The sequence below is a fragment of the Bubalus kerabau genome, chromosome 4, assembly GCF_029407905.1.
Source record: "Bubalus kerabau isolate K-KA32 ecotype Philippines breed swamp buffalo chromosome 4, PCC_UOA_SB_1v2, whole genome shotgun sequence".
NCBI lineage: Eukaryota > Metazoa > Chordata > Mammalia > Artiodactyla > Bovidae > Bubalus > Bubalus kerabau.
In genome coordinates this window covers 96,632,907-96,648,200 of record NC_073627.1, presented here as the reverse complement: position 1 = coordinate 96,648,200, position 15,294 = coordinate 96,632,907, and the positions used below count along the sequence as shown (strand labels likewise).

The window sequence follows — 15,294 nt, the reverse complement described above, 5'->3', positions numbered from 1 at the left end:
CCAGCCAGCCTGGCCCCCACATCCGATTATTCTGGCAGAAGCCGGCACCCTTACGACACTTTGTGACACTTTCACCTCAAGGATCTAACTGAAGTGAAAAACACAATTCAGTGATTTAGGACTAGTGTGGGTGAGAGAGCTGTATTCTAATTCTGGCCCTACTTTATTTATTCATCTACAAAAACATCATTTCCACAGTGTAACAAAAATATATTGAATAGCAAATCTGCATTTATCCCTTCAAAAATAATGAGTCAAAAATGCAGAACACATTATACTTGGAAAGAAGACTGTCTTTTATACAAAGAAAAATAAATATAAATCATAAATTTGAAAAGTCTATTCAAGAAAATTATTTCTGAATTATATCTGAAAATTATTTCTGAAGGTTCAGTAAAGGTAAAACTCATATAAATTTAAACTTAAGAAAAAAAAAAGCTCGGTGAGGTAAAAAAAGGCTAGAAGACACGAAAAATAAGAATAATCAGTTCAAAGTATTAAATTTTTTAATTAAATACTGGTTTGGTTTGAGAAGGAAATGATGTGTCTATCCGAGACACTGTTGAAAATGAATTCTTCTCTGTATTTGTTCAAAGGTGTTAAGGTTTACCAAGGAAGAGTTTTAGAAATGTTTTTCTGATATGTTAGGGGGCAGTGAGAAAGAAAGCAGTTTTCATATATTTAGCCTAATTCGGACAGTAAGGGCACTGGAACAAGCATCCCACAGCGCATTAGCCCATGCAGAGCAATTATAATACATGCCTGGTCACACGGCCATACAAAACCTCCAGACACCAACCAAGAACACCAAAACACATACTGAACTGCATAAACACACTAAAACAGCTTCTCTGAGAGAAGTGTTAAAAATTCTTAAAGGCAAAAACTAACCTTAGGTTAGACATGGAGTACAAGAAAACAGAGCAGCATTAGTGATGCTGAAACGTGACAGTTATTAATCCAGAGGTGATCGCCCCCAACGAAAGAGCCAGAAAGCTTCAGTAGTAGGAAAACATGATTTTCAAATGAGTTCACAATCACCAGTGCAATGTGAAAATGTAACCATCTCATAGCTCTGTTGGAAATATGCTCTTATAAAGAAGAAAAAAAAAAAAAAGGAAAATGTATATACACTGAATCTCTCTCTGGATCTAGCCCCCCATAGGGATGTTACAAAAGCAAGAAGTGGTTTTCACAGACAAGTTGAAACACACAGCCATAATGAGCTTTTGAATCACCGATACTCACACATAAAAGGGGGCTCAATCGTCAGCAGGTGCTGCGGAGAATCTAGAATGTGAAGCATACGCCGCGGCATCTTTTTACAATGGTGTTAACAAATGTCAGTGTCTTGAGCTGAATGTGAGATGCATACATATGCAGTTAAAAGTGGGTGCTCCTGGTTGTTTCTTCCCCTTTCCACAGCCCTCCTATCTACACCTCCCCCAGAAAAGCATCTGCTCTTTACTGGTGTCTATAGCAGTAATTATTAACAAGCACAGAAAAATGTAACTGCAATCAATCTTTTATTCCTTGATCAGGAATTCATCCCACACTTTAGGTTAAGGCAGGTGAATTCAGATTCAGCTTGGTAATTATCTGGCAGATGTTACAAGCAGCTGCCGTGAAACACAGAACCCTGGCTATTATTACAGAAATATAAGCGCCCCTGGCAAGGTGGAGTGTGAAGTGAGACAGAATGCATTCTGGTGAGGCTTCACATCTGGTTTTCCATAGAAAATAATGAAACCTGGAACTTCAACTGGCTGTTTCTGAACTCTTGAAACACAAATTATCTACCCAGGCATGCACGAAGGCACACATGTTCAGTTCCTAGCCACCTCTCTTAAACGGCAGTAAAGAAAGCCAGTTCACTGTCTCAATAAGCAATGCTTTACTAAAACCAGTTATGAAATTGAAACAATCAAAGTACATTTTTATTAAGTACCTACAATACATTTCTCCACCACTACCTGAGATTAAGCCAGCTTCCTCATGAGAAATCAAGAAGAGGCATGGATGGAGCCTAGATCAAGGCAATGGCTACAACATTTGACTGGCACTTAGGTCGTGGTTTCATTCACAGTAATGGAAGGATTAGACTTTCTGTTTGGGAGAAATCACCCACATAGTTTTCAAAGTAATTTTAAACCTTTTGTTTGTGAAAGCAAGTGAAAGGGAGAAGAAAGGGCCAAAACCACTTAATGCAAAATGTATATGGAACACGCTGCTCGGCCCTGGTCAATCTAAATGGCTATTTGTTTTATCATCTGACAAATTTACTTGAAAAAGGATGCTATTATTCTCATTTCTTTTTATCATTTACCCAATGAGTCAAAACTATAGCCATGTAAATCACAGCTTTAACAGTATGCCCGAGAAGGAATCAAGGTGATTTGTGGGTGTGTTTGTGAGAGTGTGTGTGTGTGTACGCACCTATGTGAACTTGTAAGAAAGATTGATTGATAGACTGATTTCCAGAGGAGAGAAGGTTGTAGGATTTTTCTTATTTTCTCTTTCTAATGTAAGATACTACATTACATTTTGCTTCCTGGGATACTAAAGCAACTATTTATGAATCTCTAGATATTTATGGATTTCTAGATACCCTTTTGGAGAAGGCAATGGCACCCCACTCCAGTACTCTTGCCTGGGAAAATCCCACGGACAGAGGAGCCTGGTAGGCTGCAGTCCACGGGGTCACTAGGAGTCGGACAAGACTGAGCGACTTCATTTTGACTTTTCACTTTCATGCATTGGAGGAGGAAATGGCAACCCACTCCAGTGTTCTTGCCTGGAGAATCCCATGGACAGAGGAGCCTGGTGGGCTGCTGTCTATGGGGTCGCACAGAGTCGGACGCGACTGAAGCGACTTAGCAGCAGTAGCAGCAGCAGCAGATATCCTTTACAGTCATAATAAACCTGCTGAAGGCATAAATGGGTAAATTCTGCTGCTATACCAGAGGATAGGGAAAAAAAAAAAAAAAAAAAACAGGACAGGAGAAAAAGATTGTAGCCTGAAAATGTACTGGATAGCTTTTCAGCTCTTCTAGAGTTGACTAGGTACAAGATTTAAGCTAAATCATTGTCACAGTGGTCTTATTTTCTGGCCAGTTTTTAAATTCTGCAGGACATTTACAACTCGGAGGTAAAATTAAAACCAAGTACCAATTCTATCGCTCAAGAGTGCCAAAAAGTGAACAGGAGACTTGCATTAGGGTTCATGACATAAGACAAGCATTATCACACAATAAATTAAATGATCAGTCATGAGGTCATCTGTTTAGATTACCTCTAATATAAAGAGCCTCTTGATGAAAGTGGAAGAGGAGAGTGAAAAAGTTGGCTTAAAGTTCAACATTCAGAAAACTAGGATCATGGCACCCCGTCCCATCAATTCATGGGAAATAGATGGGGAAACAGTGGAAACAGTGGCTGACTTTATTTTTCTGGGCTCCAAAATTATTGAAGATAGTGACTGCAGCCATAAATTAAAAGATACTTACTCCTTAGAAGGAAAGTTATGACCAACCTAGACAGCATATTAAAAAGCAGAGACATTACTTTGCCAACAAAGGTCCATCTAGTCAAGGCTACAGTTTTTCCAGTGGTCATGTATGGATGTGAGAGTTGGACTATAAAGAAAGCTGAGCACCAAAGAATTGATGCTTTTGAACTGTGGTGTTGGAGAAGACTCTTGAGAGTCCCTTGGACTGCAAGGAGATCCAACTAGTCCATCCTAAAGGAGATAAGTCCTGGGTGTTCACTGGAAGGACTGATGTTGAAGCTGAAACTCCAATACTTTGGCCACCTGATGCAACGAGCTGACTCATTGGAAAAGACCCTGATGCTGGGAAAGACTGAGGGCAGGGGGAGAAGGGGATGACAGAGGATGAGACGGTTGGATGGCATCACCGACTTGATGGATGTGGGTTTGGGTGGACTCCGGGAGTTGGTGATGGACAGGGAAGCCTGGAGTGCTGCAGTTCATGGGGTCACAAACAGTTGGACATGAGTGAGCAACTGAACTGAACTGAAAATAAAGAGTTTGCATGTAGATCCTTATCATTCATCTTTGAAGGAAAAGGAATGGACACTAGCCTGCAAGTGGTGAGGAAAGCACTTAACATTTCTCTTTCATTTACTGTAGAGGCACTGAAATTTTTAATGATCTTCACTCTTACTTGCATGATTAATAAAATAATCATGAGAGTGCCACATGACCTGATGATCTGTTTATTATAAAATAAAAGCCAAAAAGGCATTAAAAATATGAAAGCCCCTTAGTGAAATTCCACCCTAAAAATAAAAATCTCCTTTATATAAGACTACAGAACCTACTCTAAACTAAACAGCATGTATTTGTCTGCTTTTTATCAATGGAAAAATGAAAAACAGATTTTAAATACAATCTTTCTTACCTAAGCTCTACCAATATGTATTTTATAAAATAAAAATACAGAATGCAGTCAGTAAGACCATATTAATACAAAAAAGTCTCCCATACTAGTATTTATCACATCAATTTAAAGTAAACAATCTTTCTTTGAATTATTTTACTATTTTATCCCTTATACATTAAATGCAAATATTTAATTATTAATTATAGAGGGGAAAAAAAAGGCAAGCTATTACATTCTTCAGGTGTGACGATCTGACAATAAGGTTAAGTAGTGATTTTTATGCTGGCTCAAGAAATGTTTAGTGATTTAAAAAACAAACCACATATATGACATGCTTTTAGTACACTATGAGATGATGAGATATTTAAATTCTTCTTCACAAACTAGCTTGCATGAGCTACCATCAGACCATAACAGCATTTTTATGAATTATCTTATATGGGTTGAAAAGCAGTTCAACAAAGGGAAAATTATGGGTCAGATTGCTTCTATACAATCTTGGCTGACCCCTAAAGAACTGGCTTACTTGGGAATATTCATACAGATCATTAGGTAGTGCAATTTGCTATACTGAGGCCAATCCAAACTTCTATGCAAGTTCCTAAGTGTGGACCATCCTGCTCAATAAAAGAGATCTCAAATCTCATATAAAGATTTTTGCAGAAATCAATGGAAAATTAAAAATAATAATGGTAGGCAACATGGTTTTGAAATATTGTTGTCGTTAGGTATCTGCAGGGGATTGACTCCATGTGGTTTGGATACCAAAAGCCATGGATGCTCAAATCCCTTATGTATGAAATGCCAGAGTACAGCTGACCCTCTGTATCCACAAGTCTTCCATCTACGGATTAAATCAATCTCAGATGGAAATTTGGATCCAAAGTTGGCTACAACTTAGGATATGAAACCCACAGAGAGCCAACTGTATATTTACTGAAACAAATCTATGCATATTTGGACCTGAGAAATTCAAACCTGTGTTGTTCAAGGGTCAACTTTTTTTTCAGTACTATTAGTATTAAGAAGGAGAAGGCAATGGCAATCCACTCCAATACTCTTGCCTAGAGAATCCCATGGATGGAGGAACCTGGCAGGCTGCAGTCCATGGGGTCGCGAAGAGTCGGACACGACTGAGCGACTTCACTTTCACTTTTTACTTTCATGCATTGGAGAAAGAAATGGCAACCCACTCCATATTCTTGCCAGGAGAATTCCAGGGACAGAGGAGCCTGTTGGGCTGCCGTCTATGGGGTTGCACAGAGTTGGACACGACTGATGAGACTTAGCAGCAGCAGCAGCATTAAGAAGTTATTGACTGCAGATATACTCTCCTAAAGTCTACAATCAATGCAATCAATAACTTTTTAGGAATAGTCAAATTCTTCAATGATTAGTATTAAATATATTATCATTTTTGTATATCAAACAGAAGTATGCACTGAGAAAATTCTGATTAATAGATTGAAATTCGTTTATTTCTCAAGCCAAACTATGGTCCAAATGATACTTACTTTATGTCAGGCCCAATGAGAGAATGTCTTCTCAACAGGGCTCGTGCCTGGGCATTGGTTAAACTGATAGTAGATTCTTCATTAATACACAAGATGCAGTCCCCAACAGCAATCCGACCATCTCGGCTAATGGCACCTCCGTGAATAATGCTTCGAACAATCACCCCCAAGCCATCTTTATTAGCACTTACTGTCATTCCTATGGAAAAGGAGGAACACATGTTAAATACATGACTTTCACAGTCTCCCACAGCAATAAAAATAAAAACAAAAATAAACAAATAAGACCTAATCAAACTTACAAGCTTTCTGCATACCAAAGGAAACCATAAACAAAAAGACAACCTATGGACTGGAAAAAAATATTTGCAAATGATGCAGCCAACAAGAGCTTAATTTCCAAAATATACAAACAGCTCATACAACTATAACAACCAAAAAACCAACAACTCCATCAAAAAAAGAGCATAAGACCTAGACATTTCTCCAAAGAAGACACACAGATGGACAACAGGCACGTGAAAAGATCTCAACATTGCTAATTATTTAGAAATGCAAATGAAATGGGTACAATGAGGTACCACTTCATACTGGTCAGAACTGCCATCACTAAAAAGTCTACAAATAACAAACGCTGAAGGGGATGTGGAGAAAAGGGAACCCTCTGCACTGATGATAGAAATGCAAACTGGTACAGCCCCTATGGAAAACAGTATGGAGATTCCTCAAAAAACAAAAAACAGAATTGTCATATGATCCAGTAATCCATTCCTGGATATATATCTAGAAAAAATTGTAACTTGAAAAGATTTATGCACACCATCTATAATACACAGCAAACCACTTGCAATAAACCAGACACAGAAACAACTTAAATGTCCAAAGATAGATGAATAGATAAAGATGTGGTGTGTGTGTATATACATATATACATATATATACACACATACATACACAAATACATACATACAATGGAATAGTACTCAGTCATAAAAAGAAATGAAATAATGCCATTTGCAGCAGCAAGGATAAACCGAGAGATCATCATACTAAATGAAGTCAGAAAGACAAAGACAAATACCATTTGATCCCACTTACATGTGGAATCTAAAATATGACAAAAATTAAGTTATTTACAAAAGAAACAGAGCCACAGTAAGTACAGACTTGTGGTTGCCAAGGGGCCAGGGGGTGGGGCATGTGGATGAATTGGGAGTTTAGAATTAGTAAATGTAAACTATTATGTACATTTATAACTGAACCACTTTGCTGTAAACCAAAAACTAACACAAAATTGTAAATCGACTATACCTTAATAAAATTTTTTTTTTAAAAGCATGACTTTCAAATTCATTTAATTTGAATTTAATAATCTCTACAGATTCATATATAAAAGAACAAGAGTAACTTTTTAAGCTTTGGACCATAAAAAGGGCTGAGTGCTGAAGAACTGATGCCTTTAAAGTGTGATGCTGGAGAAGATTCTTGAGTCCCTTGGACTGCAAGGAGATCAAGCCAGTCAATTCTAAAGGAAATCAATCCTGAATATTCACTGGAGGGACTGATGCTGAAGCAGAAGCTTCAATACTTTGGTCACCTGATTTGAAGAGTCAACTTATTAGAAAAGACCCTGATGCTGGAAAAGATTGAAGGCAGGAGGAGAAGTGGACGAAACAGGATGAGATGGTTGGATGGCATCACCAACTCAACAGACATGAGCTTGAGCAAGATGGTGAAGGACAGGGAAGCTGGACACGCTGCAGTCCATGGGGTTGCAAAGAGTTGGACAAGACTGAGCAACTGAACAACAACAAAACTTTTTAAGCAATAAAAACAATCAAAAGGAAAGGAAAACATGAGCTTCAAATATTTTTAAAGTCAATTTAGAAATGTTTCTGAGATTTTATCTAAAGACACTCCACATTAAGTATGTTAGAGATGAAACAGGGTCTACACTGTACAGTGAATGTAGCTCAGCCTATGGGATGTGTCTCCACCACACCAAAGCTGAGGGAAAATACGTTGATAGCATCAAATCAATTTTATAATAATAGTTTATCTCTTGCATATATTAAAGAATACGGAGCAGGCCTACAAGTAGAAAATCAGTTCTCTAAATTAAGAAACTCTGCCATTACCTTATTTCTAGATCATTTACTCATTTGGCATATATTTACTATACGTTTTCTATGCGTTAAATACTATGCTGGTAACATGATATAAAGAAGCATACAAAGAGGACACAGACGGTGAAACACACCATGTACTTGGATTGGAAGAATCAATATTGTTAAAATGACTATCCCTGGGTTAAGAAGATCCCTGGGGGAAGGGCATGGCAACCCACTCCAGTATTCATGCCTGGAGAATCCCATGGATAGAGGAGCCTGGTGAGTTATGGTCCTTAGGGTCTCAAAGAGTCAGACATGACTGAAGCGACTTAGCACATGCACATATACTCTCTAAAGCAATCTACATATTCAATGCAATCTCTATCAAAGTCAGTTTGGTTCAGTCACTCAGCTGTACTCTTTGCAACCCATGGACTGCAGCATGCCAGATTTCCCTGTCCTTCAACAACTCCCAAAGCTTGCTCAAAATTATGTCCATCAAGCTGGTGATGTCATCCAACCATCTCATCCTCTGTCGTCCCCTTCTCTCCCTGCCTTCGATCTTTCCCAGCATCAGGGTTTTTTCTAATGAGTCAGATCTTTGCATCAGGTGGCCAAAGTATTGGAGCTTCAGCTTCAACATCAGTCCTTCCAATGAATATTCAGGACTGATTTCCTTTAGGATTGACTGGTTTGATCTCCTTGCAGTCCAGGGGACTCTCAAGAGTATTCTCCAACTCCACAGTCAAAAGCATCAATTCTTCGGCACTCAGCTTTCTTAATGGTTCAACTCTCACATCCATACATGCTGGAAAAATGCTAAGTAACATCTCTGCTTTTTAATATGCTGTCTAGGATTGTCATAGCTTTTCTTCCAAAGAGCCAGCATCTTTTAATTTCATGGCTTCTGTCACCATCTGCAGTGATTTTGGAGCCCAAGAAAATAAAGTCTGTCACTGTTTCCATTGTTTCTCCATCTATTTGCCATGAAGTAATGGACTGGATGCCATGATCTTAGTTTTCTGTATGTTGAGTTGGCATGCCATTGGTAATTTGATAGGGATTACATATTCAAGCCAATTCCTATCAAATTACCAATGTCATTTTTCACAGAACTAGAATAAAAAATTTTACAATTTTTATGGAAACACGAAAGACCCCAAAGAGCCAAAACAATCTTAAGAAAGAAAAATGGGACTGAAGGAATCAACCTTCCTGACTTCAGACTATACTAAAAAGCTACAGTCATCAAGTAAGTATGGTACTGGCACAAAAAACATAATTACAGACTAATGGAACAAAATAGAAAGCCGAGAGATAAACCCACACACCTATGGGAGGCAAGACTATACAGTGGAGAAAAGACAGCCTCTTCAATAAGTGGTGCTGGGAAAACTGGGTAGCTACATGTAAAAGAATGAAATTAGAATACTCCCTAACACCATACACAAAAATAAACTCAAAATGGATTAAAGACTTAAATGTAAGGCTAGACACTATAAAACTCTTTGACCCACCTCTTAAGACAATGAAAATAAAAACAAACAAAAAAAACCAGGGTTTAATTAAACTTAAAAGTTTTTGCACAGCAAAGGAAAATTAACAAGATGAAAAGACAGTTCTTAGAATGGGAGAAAATAATTGCAAATGAGAAAACTGACAAAGGATTAATCTCCAAAATATGTAAGTAGCTCATGCAGCTGAATATCAGAAAAAAACCTAATCAAAAAATGGACAGAGACCTAAGCAAGCATTCCTCCAAAGAAGGCATACAGATGGCCGATAAACACAGGAAAAGATGCTCAACGTCGCTCATTATTAGAGAAATGCAAATCAAAACTATCATGAGGTACCACCTTCATCAATCAAAATGGCCATCATCAAAAAACCTACAAACAATAAATGCTGGAGAGGATGTGGAGAAAAGGGAACCCTCTTGCGCTGTTATGGGGAATGTAAACTGATACAACCACTATAACAGTACAGAGATTTCTTTTAAAACTATCATATAACCCAACAATCCCACTAATCTAAGAAATTCACAACTCAAAAAGACACATATACCCCAGTGTTCAATGCAGCACTATTTACAACAGCTAGGATATGGAAGCACCTAGATGTTCATGCACAGATGAATGGATAAAGAAGTTGAAAGAAGCTGTGGTACATATATAAAATGTAGTTATCACTCAACCATAAAAAGGAAGAAATATGAGTCAGTAGTGAGGTAAATGAACCTAGAGCCTGTTATACAGAGTGAGGTAATTCAGAGAAAAACAAAGATAGTATATTAAAGCATATATATGGAATCCAGGAAAACGGTACTGATGAACCTATCTGCAGGGAAGGAACAGAGACACAGACATAGAGAATGCACTCGTGGACACAGCATGTGGGACGAATTGAGAAAGTAGCATTGACATACATCTACTGCCGTGTGTGAAACATAGCTTCTGGGAAGCTGATATATAACACAGGGAGCCCAGCCTGGAACTCTGTGATGACCTGGAGGGGTGGAATTGGGTGGGGGCTCAAGATGGAGGGGATACATATATAGTTTTGATTCATTACACACACACACACACACACACACACACACACACACGCACACAGAGTTATGACTGGTTCATGATGTTGTAAGGCAGAAACCAACACAACAATTATCCTCCAGGGGATATTGCCAACCCAAGGATCAAACGTGGATCTCCTGCATCACAGGCACATTCTTTACCACATGAGCCACCACATAAGTCCAACAAAAATAAATAAAAATAATCTTTTTAAAAAAGCATAACAGAATTAGTAAGAAGCTTGTATTCAAGTCTTATCTGCAGTGCCTATCACAGTGCCTAAATGTACAGCAGTCAGCTGAATTAAACTGATGTAAACAATAATCTATTACTGCATTATTTCCAAATCTGAACTTCAATAGCTCCAGATTTCGATAGCCACTTGTGCTCTTGACATGGTCTCTGGATGATTCATAAGCAATACAGCCCTAGTAAGTATAAAATTGAATTCCCTAGTCTCTATTTATCCTCATTTCTCCATCTGTCCTCCTGTTTTTGTTTACGGCACCACCATACTACTCTTCCTTTTTCACTACAGGAGAGTGAAAAACCTGGCTTAAAACTCAACATTCAAAAAACTAAGATGATGGAATCCAGTCCCATCACTTCATGGCAAATAGATGGAGAAACACTGACAGACTTTATTTTCTTGGGCTCCAAAATCACTGCAGATGGTGACTGTAGCCATGAAATTAAAAGACATTTGCTCCTTGGAAGAAAAGCTATGACCAACCTAGACAGCATATTAAAAAGCAGAGACGTTACTTTGCCAACAAAGGTCCATCTAGTCAAAGCTACAGTTTTTCCAGTAGTCACATATGGATGTGTAAGTGGACCATAAAGAAAGTTGAGCGCCAAGGATTTGATGCTTTTGAACTGTGGAGTTGAAGAAGAGTCTTGAGAGTCCCCTGGACTGCAAGGAGATCCAACCAGTCAATCCTAAAGGAAATCAATTCTGAATATTCATTGGAAGGACCGGTGCTGGAGCTGAAGCTCCAATACTTTGGCCATCTGATGTGAAGAGCCAACTCATTAGAAAAGACCCTGATGCTGGGAAAGACTGAAGGCTGAAGAAGGGAACGACAGAGGATGACATGGCTGGATGGCATCACCAACTCGATGGACATGAGTTTGAGCAAGCTCAGCAAGATGGTGAAGGACAGGGAAATCTGGCATGCTGCAGTCCATGAGGTCACAAAGAGTCAGACATGACCGAGCGACTGAACAACAATACTACTCTCCATTATTCAAAGCAGTAATGTTGGTGTTGTTCTGGATTCTTACCCCTCCCTCACTCCCAATATTAATTCATCAGCAAGTTCCATCATTTCTATCTCCAAAACTTACCTTGAATTCGTTCACTTTTCTCCATATCCATACTAAACTATATCCAAGCCATCACTTCTCACCATCACGCCTCACCTTTTGAACCAGCATTGTAATTGGTCTCCCGACTTCCAAAGTTGTTCCTGCCATTGCATTCTTCTCACAGCAGACAGATCATATCACATCATTCTCTATGCTAAGAATATTTTTAACAGTTTCCTATTGTGCAAATATTGGAGAAGGCAATGGCACCCCAGTCCAGTACTCTTGCCTGGAAAATCCCATGGACTGAGGAGCCTGGTAGGCTGCAGTCCATGGGGTCGCTAAGAGTCAGATATGACTGAGCAACTTCACTTTCACTTTTCCCTTTCATGCATTGGGGAAGGAAATGGCAACCCACTCCAGTGTTCTTGCCTGGAGAATCCCAGGGACGGCGGAGCCTGGTGGGCTGCCGTCTATGGGGTCGCACAGAGTCGGACACGACTGAAGCGACTTAGCAGCAGCAGCATTGTGCAAATATACAACATACCTACAATACATGACTCTGTCTATATGGAACTCCTGGCCTGGTCCTCCTGATGGGCACCCTTCTTTTGGGTCATGTCCTCCTTGCCTCCCCACCACGTTCTAGTAACAATGACTTTCAGAAATACACTAAGCCTCCCTGTTCAGAGTCCTTGCCTGACACCCCCTTTCTGTAGCTCTTGCACAGCTAACAACTTCTCATTCTTGAATATCACTTCTTCAGGAAAACATTCTCAATAAATCCATTTGAATTGTTCCTTCTCCCCCTACTCTCAACTATGCCTTTAAAAATATCAAACCTACTGAAATTTTTGGCCACCTGATGCGAAGAACTGACTCATTGGAAAAGACCCTGATGATGGGGAAGATTGAAGGCAGGAGGAGAAGGGTACAACAGAGAATGAGATGGTTGGAAGGCACCACCATCTTGATGGACATGAGTTTGAGTAAGCTCCGGGAGGTAGTGATGGACATGGAAGGCTGGCATGCTGCAGTCCATGGGGTAGCAGAGTTGGACATGACAGAGCGACTGAACTGAATTGAACTGATTGAAATTTTAAAATTTACATACAATAATATATAAATAATTTCATTTAAAATCAAGTACTAAAAGTTCTTTTCAAAACAAGATTATACAATTAAACAATATAAGGAGAGATGTAAGTCGATAAGGACATTTACAAAGACATTTACCAAGAGAAACCACTAACTCATTTTTAGGTTTTTATAATTTTTAAAAGAAAGAAATCCTCTCTAACAGTCACGTCTGACTCTTCGGGACCCCATGGACTGTTGCCCGCCATGCTCCTCTGTCCATGGAATTCTTCAGGCAAGAATACTGGAGTGGGTTGCCATTCCCTTCTCCAGGGATTCCTCCCGATTCAGGGATCAAGCCCAAGTCTCTTGCAGATTCTTTAATATCTGAGCCACTAGGGAAGCCCAAATATTAACTGTAATTATACCACATTACACATGATATTTCAAATATTTTTAAAGAAATGATCCTGACTGCAATATGTTCCCAGCCTGATATTTCATGCCTGGAAAGGACCCACCCAGACTTCTAGTTACCATTTACAGATAGAAATGAGCTATTAATCAAATATACTTTAAAAGATTCTGTTAAGACTCATACAAATGAGTTTTAAGTTATATTGTCATTAAGGAAACACCTCTGCTTATCATAAACCAACAAACAAGTTTAGACACTTCTTCAAACGAGGTGGGTTTCTTATGAGCAAAGAGGCTGGTTCTGAAATGTTTCAATAAGCAGTCTGGTTTGCCCTAATGCTGCCAAGTTAACTACCAAGTCCCGCGAGACAACTACAGTTTAAAAAAAAAAAAATGCAAGACTACAAAACACAATTTAACTCAGTGGCCCATCCTGGGAATCTCACCCATCATCTTGTTCTCACTGGCACCATGCATCCTACAATAAAGCAAGCCACAGACATGGGACAAGTTTTCACAAGCTATGGCCAACATGACCTCTAAATTCTTTCTTAACAGCATATTTAACTCATGACTCTACCAGTTATGAAAGCTGTCAGGTCAGGTCAATCATATTAAAAAAAAGAAGTTGACATCAGTTAGCTCAGCTTATACCTTCCTTTCACCAAATGATCACTTTTAGGTTTCAACAACTTCAAGGTAGTACTTACTGACTGGATTATGGTTGTAACTTGTCAGATCTCTCAATTTTGTCCTAAAAGACGTACAGGACAATAGTGCAAACCATGTACTGCAGAAATGGGGCACCGGCTCCAAACCTGACTTGCAGCACTTCTCATCAGGGTGGCTTTGGGCAACGGACTTAACCTCACACTGGTCTGCAGTTTACTCATCGAAACAATTGGGATAATGTCCATGTTTGGGGTTATTCAAAGAATTTTTTGAGAAGAGCACATGTTATGTTCCTTTCAAAGCACTCAATAAAGTACAAAAGAAAAAAACAGAAGAAAATGCACAGGATATGTTTTAAAAGGCATCTCTACTCATTTCCACAAATATATCACTTTCTAAAGGCTAAATGCAAGTTGTAATTCAGCTTCAAAATTACGCTTGCTATTCCAGCAGTGCTAACACAGCCTAGGGTGACTTCAGGACTCAGGTGCCTTGTGTGATGAGCAAAAAGCAGAGACAGAGTCTGGTGTGAGTTCTGGTTCCACCTTGTAAGCGCTGAGTTCTTCCAGAGAAATTTCTGAGTCTGTTTATGTTCTAGTACTTCATCGGTGAAGAAAAGGTAACACTTTCCTTCTTCCTGTTTTACCTTTGCTTTTTACCTTTCAGATTATAATTAGCCAATATACAACAGATCTATCAAAAATCATCAGTTAAATTTTTCAAAGGTCACTACACCTATGTGTACATATGTGTGCATATAATGCCCCTCCACCAACTAAATATAACAAATTTTGTCACTCCTTCAGCTTCAGCTCTTACCTTGCCTGCCACTGTGCCACACTTCATCCACACCAAACAAACCCAGTGATGTTTCACAATTCTCTGCCTTGGCTCTAGCAGCTTCCAATGTTTCCAATGCCTCAACTAGGTGGTAAAATCTATTTCTTCTTCCAGGATGAAATCAAACATCGTCTCTTCTTTAATATCTGTCTACACTCCTCCAAACTCGGAGAGGAGGGCTTGGCTACTCCTTCATTTACGCCTTCAGTGTTCTTTGTGTGAATGCCACTCATGGCAGGTATGATATGTTAATGCAATAAGGGTTCTATACATCAGTCAGTCTACTCTCTTAAACTCATGCTCCTTGAAGAAAACAATTATATCATGGAGTCTAGAACAGTGGCCAGAATACAGAAATAATGTTTGAGAGTTGAGTAAATAC

At 39.0% G+C, this 15,294-nt stretch overlaps 1 protein-coding gene across 12 annotated transcripts in view; it reads right to left on the bottom strand.

Annotated features, from left to right (window-relative positions):
- The window catches only part of MPDZ (multiple PDZ domain crumbs cell polarity complex component), a 167,038-nt gene that overhangs the window by 57,502 nt on the left and 94,242 nt on the right, over window positions 1-15,294 (bottom strand). For all 12 annotated transcript variants that reach the window (XM_055578063.1, XM_055578069.1, XM_055578065.1 and 9 more), the window contains one exon: window positions 5,918-6,116. In XM_055578063.1, coding sequence (XP_055434038.1) covers window positions 5,918-6,116 — 199 coding nt within the window. The remainder of the gene's footprint in view (window positions 1-5,917; window positions 6,117-15,294) is intronic.